The sequence below is a fragment of the Osmerus mordax genome, chromosome 2 (genome assembly GCF_038355195.1).
Source record: "Osmerus mordax isolate fOsmMor3 chromosome 2, fOsmMor3.pri, whole genome shotgun sequence".
Classification (NCBI taxonomy): Eukaryota; Metazoa; Chordata; class Actinopteri; order Osmeriformes; family Osmeridae; genus Osmerus; species Osmerus mordax.
The window spans coordinates 22,218,335-22,228,155 of record NC_090051.1 but is presented as its reverse complement, the minus strand read 5'-3'; the positions used below and the strand labels follow the sequence as shown (position 1 = coordinate 22,228,155).

Sequence of the window (9,821 nt, the reverse complement as noted above, 5' to 3'; positions counted from 1 at the left end):
TTTTGCTAGTCATTACATTATCTCTTTACTGTGAAATGTTTCAGCGATAGCGTTGAAGAATAATTTGATAATTTGCATGATCTGGCATAACGCTAAAAGCTTGCAATGATAGTTCTTGACTTCCGCAAAAGTCTGTAAACATCCGGCAGATTGCCAGTCTAGTTATTTCCATATCTATGTTTGAGTGATACTGTGGGCGTACTGTAGGTGAACGTTACTGTCAGCTGACCAGCAACATCCCTGGCTGTCACAACATACTTGATACTGAATCTGTCTACATGCGGCTAAGCTAAGCAGAAGCAACTACCACATCACATCTATGTGATTTTGGTGGTATGTTTTCCAGAGCAAAACCTGCCGAAGGAGGTCTCTATGGCGGCAGAGATGCACCCCACACCACAGACTCGGAAGCCTGTTCTGCAGAGCAAAATCGAGGCTTTCCAAGATGTAGTGAGCACAGCGGTAATCATCCCGAAGGAAGACGGGGTTATCAGCGTTTCGGAGGACAGGTACAACCGCGTGTTGTCCAGCTTTTGTGGGAATAAACGTTAGCTAGCTAGCTGCGATACATGTTTTTCAAATGACATAAATTATAATCATGTTACGCCTGTTGTATATGCTTGTATTAGAAAAAATCGCATTTAGAAGTGGATTAGAGAGTGGGTTGACCCGGCCATAAACTGTTCTTTCGGCCATTGCTCGCGTTTGCACGGAATTATTTGACCTGGAACTACGCGCATCATGCTAACTGGTCACCTCACCATACCAGTATACTGGACATGGTCAAGTAGTCTCTGTAACGTGCGGAATTGCCTCTATGTGAATAAAGCAGCAATTCATGTCTAAGTCAGCTGACACGGAGCCTAGTAATTTCTACTCAAGTGCGCTGGGGCACATGAAACATTTGACCCACAAGCGAACATACGGTCTATTTCATCGTAGCCGACATGTGATATCTTTTTGTTAATTTACCCTTATTATAAATGCCAAGTAATTCATTTGGACCATTTAACGTCTCCTCCTATTTCTATACTGTAGACTCACAATCAGCGAGTCGACGTAAGCAGTTGCATATGACTCTTCTTAGGAGCCATGTGCCAGGTCAAATTAACTATATACACACAAGCGAAAAAGAATGAAAAACATAGCTGAAAGTGAAGAACCGGTACCCAACTCAGTACTTTTTGAGTGTACCTTAAACGTGTCTGTATTTGGGTGTACTGGCAGATTTGTTGTGTTTAGGTCAGCGAAACTAAATGTTTAACGCTTAAACATGTACTTTAAATGTAAACTGTATGTGTGAGACCTTATATATTCTAGTGGTTAAAGTAAGCAGAAAACAGCCATTTTGCCTCTACATCCTCCTGGCGTTATCACTAATCTTCTGTTTGAATCCGCAGAACTATCAGAATATGGTTGAAGAGAGACAGTGGCCAGTACTGGCCTAGTGTGTACCAGACAATGCCAAGTAAGACACCTTCCCATGTCATTTTCAGTCATTATAACTGTAGTTACTCCAGTTTTATAGACTTAACCTATTCAGACAACATTACTGTAATTATTTTGCTCATCGATTTTCTCATTAAACTGTGATACCATCTGTTCCCCTTTCAATGAGACTAACAGCATGCTGGACTGCACCTCACTTTAACCTGTTGGATGAATAATTAATGTCACTTGGTTGGGTGCCGATCTAGCAGAGTTCTGAGTAGCCAGTAGTGAAAGCTTCCCAGCTCCTTCCTGCTCTGCCCATGCATGTTCCTGGTAGAGGTCAGGCTGGCTTACCGCCCCCCCCCACACTCATCAGTTTCGTTTCCCTCAGTTGACGAGTCCTGTCATCCTCTCATCCTGTCTCCCTTCCCTCTTCTCGCTCACAGTGACTCAGTTGCTGTGGCGTCAGAACAGTGGGTGTCCGTCTGATTCTGGGTCTTTCAGCTTGTACAAGTGTGTGTGACTGAGCGTCCAGGCACATTAATATGTCACAAAAAAATTGTGTCACCGGATAAGTGTGCATTCCATGTAGGCGGAGGCCTTACCGCAGTGGCCTGGGTTCCATGTAGGCGGAGGCCTTACCGCAGTGGCCTGGGTTCCATGTAGGCGGAGGCCTTACCGCAGTGGCCTGGGTTCCATGTAGGCGGAGGCCTTACCGCAGTGGCCTGGGTTCCATGTAGGCGGAGGCCTTACCGCAGTGGCCTGGGTTCCATGTAGGCGGAGGCCTTACCGCAGTGGCCTGGGTTCCATGTAGGCGGAGGCCTTACCGCAGTGGCCTGGGTTGGAATCCGGCCTGGGCCCTGTGCTGCATGTCTTCCCCTCTCTCTGGCTGCCTTTCCCATCACACTTCACTGGTGCCCACTGTAGACAGACACACACGGTCTTATTGACAGACTGTTTTTTTCCATCTTCCCTCCAGCCTCCTGTTCCTGTATGTCCTTTAACCCAGAGACCAGGCGGCTGTCGGTGGGACTGGACACAGGAGCCGTGACTGTGAGTAAACACCTCTCTGGTCTAGTGACCCCATAAACACGCCCTATTCTGCAGATCCAATGTACATCTAAGCTTGTAATATAGACCTTCACTTAAGCAGTATTGTAATAGTTGCACATACTGTATGGTCTATATTATCTTTGCATAACCAGTCATAAAGTACTAACTTCTATGTAAATGGCCTTGACAAAAAATAAATACAAAAATTGTAAAAGGACGTATTGTGTCTTTGACAAAATATTAAATTATAAAGGAAGCTGCCATCTTCAATAGGTTACTGCATATTGACACACATACTCACCCAAACCCAAGGGTCATATGGGGGGGGGGGGTGGGCAAGTCTGTTGTGTTCAGTCAAGCTATTATGTTAAGACTTTCTCTGGTCTCTGAAGAGCTCTCCTTTCACTGCCTCAGTCTAGCTTCCTCCAGACACTCGCAACCAATCAATACTCCTGAAGGAGTTTCCTCTCTGTAATCTCTTGCATGATTGGCTAAACTGTTGGGGCGGATTACCCCAGAGATACTGAATGTACCTTTCTGAGTGAATTAGATTCAAAGGGTATTGAATCTGGACAAGAATCACATTACCCATGTAAAACTTTAAAGAACATTAGTACTGTCATTAGTATACAAGTCAACCACCAAATACAGATACTTTTTTAAATGTTGCCTTGGAGTTGTTTAAGGATGAGACAAGCGTAGCAAAAATATAATGGCACTGCATTTTGAATAATTTCACCAAGCGAAATGTTGATGTCCTTAATTTCCTGTCTCTCAGGAGTTCGTTCTATCAGAGGACTATAACAAGATGACCCCAGCAAGGACGTACCAGGGTAAGAGAGGAAATGTGTGTGTGATCGTGGTTTGAAAGTGTGTGTGTGTGTGTGTGTGTGTGTGTGTGTGAGAGAGAGAGAGGGCTGAGAAACCGCTGGACAAGCTGAGGAGGTCAGCCACAAGAAGTGACCCGTCTTGGCAAAGAGATTGTCCTTCTATTAATGTGTGTGTGTGTGTGTGTCTCCCCCCTACAGCCCACCAGGGTCGGGTGACGGTGGTTCTGTTTGTCCTGGAGATGGAGTGGGTCTTGAGCACGGGCCAGGATAAGGTCTTCACCTGGCACTGCTCTGAGAGCGGACAACAACTGGGCAGCTACAGGACCCCCGCCTGGGTCTCTGGTCTGCAGTATCCTTCCCTCATACACACACACATGCCAACGAGCACACCTTCCCCTCTACACACACACCTGCCCATCTACACACACTACTCTCTATGCTGTTTGAAGCTGAGCCCAACCAGGTCAAGCTGGACCAAACTAGGACACCAGGGTAGCACGCTGTCTGCTTAGCCCTTGTTCCGTGGCGAAACGAACGAGTAAAAAAATGAAAAATCAATTACATATAATAATATGAACCCTCCACTGTATGGCTGCAGGTTGTCATGAGAACCTGCAGTTCTCTGGGAGTCTCCGTCTTTGTGCCAACTCAAGAACAGAGTGAGGACTCGGTGAGATTAGCATCCCAGTCGCTTTTGTTACGGGGAGAGGCTAACAATAGCTGTCAGTCATGCGGTTGTCAGAGAAACAGAGTGTGTGTGTGCACTGTTTGTGTGTGCACTGTGTGTGTGTGCACTGTGTGTGTGTGCACTGTGTGTGTGTTTTCTCTAATGGAGACATGAAAGGCTGGAGTCCACTCTGAACTGCTGCTCCATACCAATGAGCTGTCGGGGGGGGGGGGGGGGGGGGGGGGGGGTGCAGAGTGCAGAGAGAAGCCCTCGCTGTGCTAATGAATGGGCCGGAATGCATATTCATGGGATCTCGATTGATTTTTCCCAATATAATGAGTCATATTATTATATTTTCCCCTAATTAACTAGCAAGTCACTAGCAACATAGCTGTAAATAGTTAAATGTTGAAGTAAAGTAAATGCAACCGTAATATAGGACTGGAGATGTATGATAAACTCAAAGATGAAAAAATGTCTTTAGAGTATACTTTTGTCTGAATATATTTGGTGAAATTGGAGCCACGAGTTCATTACTAATCTTGATTCAGTGATTGTAACAAATGAGAATTGTGTCTAATCTTTTTTTGCTAATGTAGTCTTTGAAAATGAGGAAAAATAAATAATTGTATCATGCAATTTCAACATGTATCTTTAGTTGCCAATAACAACCGCAGCCTTGACTTGGTCTGCACTATTAGATTAGTACTGTGGAGTTTTCAAGGGAAGGAAAATGAGATTCTGCCTTGAGGGACACTTTGTCCAGGGCCTGTCCTTCCTCCTGAGGACATGTTCTCTCTTTCCTTCCTCCTGAGGGCATGTTCTCTCTTGCCTTCCTCCTGAGGGCATGTTCTCTCTTGCCTGTCTGGGTCAGATGAAGAACTGGCTGTCCTCATGTCCAGAATCACACAGAAACATTCGACTGAACTCCCAAACATTGTATAAATAGTTTGAAGTTGAGGAAATACTGTAACATCGATGTCTCTGATAACTGATGAGGGGAAGCGGGTAGTCTCTTGAGCGGGTAGTCTCGTGAGCGGGTAGTCTCGTGAGCGGGTAGTCTCGTGAGCGGGTAGTCTCGTGAGCGGGTAGTGAGCCCATCCGTCTCCATGGTGGTACATCCTCCTTGACCTCTTAAACCCAAGGTTTGACGTGGAGACCAGGCATGCGTTCGTGGGCGACCAGTCAGGTCAGGTGACCATCCTGAAGCTGGAGCAGGACAGCTGCAGCCTGGTCACCACCTTCAAAGGACACACAGGTACGACACACGTACACACACACATACACACACGCACACACACATACACACACGCACACACACATACACACACGCACACACACACACAGGTACACACACACACACACACACACAGGTACACACACACACACACACACACACCGCTTCAGTCTATTAACAGTGATCACTATAAAACATAAATTGCTGCTGATGTTTCAGAATGGATGGTTTCAAGTTTTGTTTTGTTCTCGTGTAAGGTTCTGTCCCAAGATTTCTAGAAACATCTTTTTTTTTCTTCTTTACAAACCAGCTGATCTGACATGCTTGGTAAGCACAGTGCAGGGTAGCGCATGCATTGACCTGTCCAAACATTGCTGGATATGTCAATAACACAAGTAAGAAAGGAAGGAGTTTGAACTGAACATGACCCTAGTAGAGAGAATAATCTAGCGACAGCACGGCTGCATTGGCAGAGGAGTTAATAAAGTTGTTTTTAAAGATATATTTGGGGTCTTTTTCATGCTTTACTGGACAGTTTGTAAGTTAAGTGTGATGGGAAAGTCAGGGAGAGAGACAGAGTGACAGAGGGGAAGTCAGGGAGAGAGACAGAGTGACAGAGGGGAAGTCAGGGAGAGAGACAGAGTGACAGAGGGGAAGTCAGGGAGAGAGACAGAGTGACAGAGGGGAAGTCAGGGAGAGAGACAGAGTGACAGAGGGGAAGTCAGGGAGAGAGACAGAGTGACAGAGGGGAAGTCAGGGAGAGAGACAGAGTGACAGAGGGGAAGTCAGGGAGAGAGACAGAGTGACAGAGGGGAAGTCAGGGAGAGAGACAGAGTGACAGAGGGGAAGTCAGGGAGAGAGACAGAGTGACAGAGGGGAAGTCAGGGAGAGAGACAGAGTGACAGAGGGGAAGTCAGGGAGAGAGACAGAGTGACAGAGGGGAAGTCAGGGAGAGAGACAGAGTGACAGAGGGGAAGTCAGGGAGAGAGACAGAGTGACAGAGGGGAAGTCAGGGAGAGAGACAGTGACAGAGGGGAAGTCAGGGAGAGAGACAGAGTGACAGAGGGGAAGTCAGGGAGAGAGACAGAGTGACAGAGGGGAAGTCAGGGAGAGAGACAGAGTGACAGAGGGGAAGTCAGGGAGAGAGACAGAGTGACAGAGGGGAAGTCAGGGAGAGAGACAGAGTGACAGAGGGGAAGTCAGGGAGAGAGACAGAGTGACAGAGGGGAAGTCAGGGAGAGAGACAGAGTGACAGAGGGGAAGTCATGTGGAAAAGGGCCCAGGTTGGATTCAAACCCAGGCTGCTGCTGTAAGGCCTCTCCTGAGCTACCTGGGCGCCTCAAGAAAGTTGTTTTTGATCTTCAATGTAACTTCTTCCTGTGTGAGGAGTCCATTGGTTCCTCCAACTTCCTGTCTGTGTGTCTACTTCCTGAGAGCTGTAGTGAGTGGCTGTAGCATCGCTGACAGGACTGTTTCAGGCCTCTTATCAGCTGAGCTGCACATGTTTACCATGCTAACAGCCAGCTGAGACACATCACTGAGCCTTTCCTTTAATGGCCTGTGTTCCAGACAGAGGCCATGAAACAGCAAGCACTCACTAACTGTTGCTGTGTGTGTGTGTGTGTATATATATGTGTGTGTGTGTGTGTGTATATATATGTGTGTGTGTGTGTGTATATATATATGTGTGTGTGTGTGTGTGCGCTCCTCTCCCAGGCAGTGTGACGGCCCTGTGCTGGGACACGGTCCAGAGGGTGCTGTTCTCCGGCAGCTCGGACCACTCCATCATTATGTGGGACATCGGGGGGCGCAAGGGCACCGCCATCGAGCTGCAGGGCCACCAGTAAGACTGGCACACACGGTACACACACACACATCACACATAGTGTACACACACACACACATACTGATCCTGATGGACAGCAACCCTAGAAGGCTGTATGAGTTATTTCATACCTGTGTGTGTGTGTGTGTGTGTGTGTGTGTGTGTGTGTGTGCACGCCAGTGAGAAGGTGCAGGGGTTGTGTTACGCTCCACACACACGCCAGCTGATCTCCTGCAGCTCCGATGGAGGCATCGTCATCTGGAACATGGACGTTAACCGACAAGAGGTGGGACAGGAGGGAGGGAGGGGAGGGAGGGGGGGAGGGAGGGAGGGAGGGAGGGAGGGAGGGAGGGAGGGAGGGAGGGAGGGAGGGAGGGAGGGAGGGAGGGAGGGAGGGAGGGAGGGAGGGAGGGAGGGAGGGAGGGAGGGAGGGAGTTGAGTTGAATACAAGGCTCATGCTGATCAAAAGAACAACACACTCACACGTACATACACACACACAGAATCATCCTGCCTAGCCCGTAGTCTCAAAATTCCCAAGAACAAGCAGCTTGAGTGGATGCTGTGCGTGTCTGCACATGTGTAATGCAGTGTTCAGCAGCGTTACACCCCAGAGCAGCGCTGGGACGGAGGAACACACAGTTTCACCCCAGGAGGAATATCGCCTCAGGACACACACGGGAACAGCTACCAGAACAAACACAGAACGCCTGCTCAGACACACAGTCACACACACTCAGTTACACACACACACACACAGTCACACACAGTCACACGCACACAAAAGCCTCACTCTTCTATAAAGAGCATGCTGAGTGAAGCCTGTGACATATTAACCTTCTCCTTCCCTCTCTCTCCCCTGACAGTTAGTCAGTGGCTTCATAGAGACTGCTCCTAATTAACCTGCAGTGTCTCCTCCTCCTATCCTCATCTTCCTCTCTCTTCATCTCTCCCTCGCTCTCCCTCTCTCTTCCTCTCCCTTCATCTTTCCCTCCCTCTCTCTCTCTCTCTCTCTCTCTCTCTCCTCTCTCTCTCTCTCTCTCTCTCTCTCTGTGTCTGTGTCTCTCTCTCTCTGTGTCTCTCCTCTCTTCCCTTTGTCACTGGTTCATAGTTTATTATTATCATCTGCCTATTCTTAGACCACAATGTTCATATGAATGCCTTGTCATGTCCACACTCTAGGAGGTGGACAGTTGTAGCTCAGTGGTAGAGTGTGGCTGCCAATCAAAAGGTTACGGCTTCAATAGTCTGACCTCTGCCCTCTCCGTCAGACTCCAGAGTGGCTGGACAGCGACTCGTGTCAGAAGTGTGAGCAGCCGTTCTTCTGGAACTTCAAGCAGATGTGGGACAGCAAGAAAATAGGCCTTCGCCAGGTACCTCCCCACCTCCGCCCAGACCTCCTGCTGGGAGCTGTAGTTCTTACACTGACCACCAGAGGGAGCTCCAAGTTCCCCCTGGAACTACAATCTGTAAACACAGAGAGTGTTGTGGGAGAAATAGAAGGATTTACTATTTGTGCTATGTTAATCACAATCCGCCGTACAAGTCCTACATTATCGTGCAGCAGTCAGAGTGAGTGTATGGGAGAAAAAAAGGTGTGAATATGTTTACATCTGCCTGTGTGTGACTGTGTACCTGCTCTCCTGCGAGCTGAAGCCTCAGTGTTTCCTGTCTCCCTCCCCCAGCACCACTGCAGGAAGTGTGGGCAGGCCGTGTGTGGGAAGTGCTCCTCCAGACGCTCCACCATCCCTCTCATGGGTTTTGAGTTCGAGGTGCGCGTGTGTGACAGCTGCTATGAGTCCATCACTGATGAGGAGTAAGTTACAGTTACCGTACGATACCAGACTGGTTAGAGGGTAACTGTTGTGTAAAATACTGCCTGACATGCTCGATATTTTGTGAGAAAGTGCTTTCCATAACATTGCCAACAGGACTGTTTAGATGAGTCATCATAGTTCTAGTTTAGAACTGTCACAAGTGCCCCTTTAATTCTCTGTTGCTTTTTTACTGCACACCATAATGTTTGGTGAAGCACAATATCCATATTATACCCATTTATAGCAGTTCTGTATCAGCCTTGATCTTCTGTTGTACTTTATTCATACACTATTTGTTCTTCACTTTGGATAAAAGCATGTGCTGAATGAATAAAATATAAAGGTGAAATGTACTTAGCATCTTTTGCTGTAAGGCATACCTGTCTCTGCTCACTGTCATCCTCCCCTCCAGCCGAGCGCCCACTGCTACATTCCATGACAGCAAGCACAGCATCGTCTACCTGCACTACGAGCCCACCAGAGGCTGCCTGCTGACCTCTGGGACCGACAGGGTTATCAAGGTGGGTGGGTGTGGTGTGGGTGTGGGTGTGGGTGGGTGTGGTGTTGTGGGTGGGTGTGGTGTTGTGGGTGGGTGTGGTGTGGGTGTGGTGTGGGTGTGGGTGGGTGTGGTGTGGGTGGGTGGGTGTGGTGGTGTGGGTGGGTGGGTGGGTGTGGTGTGGGTGGGTGATGACAGATGACATTTTTTGACCATAGAAAACAATTTTATACGGTTTTGAATCCTGGCATGATATTCATCCCATAGAAAGGGGGATGTTTTTTTATATTATTTAATATATTTGTGTTTTGTTCTCGACAGTTGTGGGACATGACTCCTGTGGTGTCCTGAGAAATGACAAGGCAGGCTGGAGCTAGAACCTTCCGCTCACCATGAACCACCTCATCAGGAGAGAGAGAGAGAGAGAGAGAGAGAGAGAGAGAGAGAGAGAGAGAGAGAGAGAGA

The 9,821-nt window shown here is 48.0% G+C and overlaps 1 protein-coding gene across 1 annotated transcript; it reads left to right on the top strand.

The window, feature by feature from the left end:
- The first annotated feature begins 294 nt into the window (after positions 1 to 294).
- On the top strand, positions 295 to 9,812 carry wdfy2 (WD repeat and FYVE domain containing 2). The gene is made up of 12 exons (XM_067260428.1): positions 295 to 509; positions 1,401 to 1,468; positions 2,411 to 2,484; positions 3,263 to 3,317; positions 3,513 to 3,663; positions 5,127 to 5,239; positions 6,935 to 7,061; positions 7,224 to 7,329; positions 8,315 to 8,416; positions 8,729 to 8,859; positions 9,273 to 9,381; positions 9,678 to 9,812. The coding sequence occupies exons 1-12, from the start codon at positions 373 to 375 to the stop codon at positions 9,705 to 9,707; spliced, it is 1,203 nt and encodes a 400-aa protein (XP_067116529.1). The 5' UTR covers positions 295 to 372; the 3' UTR covers positions 9,708 to 9,812.
- Positions 9,813 to 9,821: the final 9 nt, after the last annotated feature.

What these genes read in the sequence shown, in the direction of transcription:
- wdfy2 (XM_067260428.1), top strand. Translation starts at nt 373, where the DNA reads ATGGCGGCAGAGATGCACCCCACACCACAGACTCGGAAGCCTGTTCTG. An exon ending in TGGACACAGGAGCCGTGACT is followed by an intron (nt 2,485 to 3,262) that starts GTGAGTAAACAC and finishes CCTGTCTCTCAG; the next exon opens with GAGTTCGTTCTATCAGAGGA. An exon ending in ATCGAGCTGCAGGGCCACCA is followed by an intron (nt 7,062 to 7,223) that starts GTAAGACTGGCA and finishes TGTGCACGCCAG; the next exon opens with TGAGAAGGTGCAGGGGTTGT.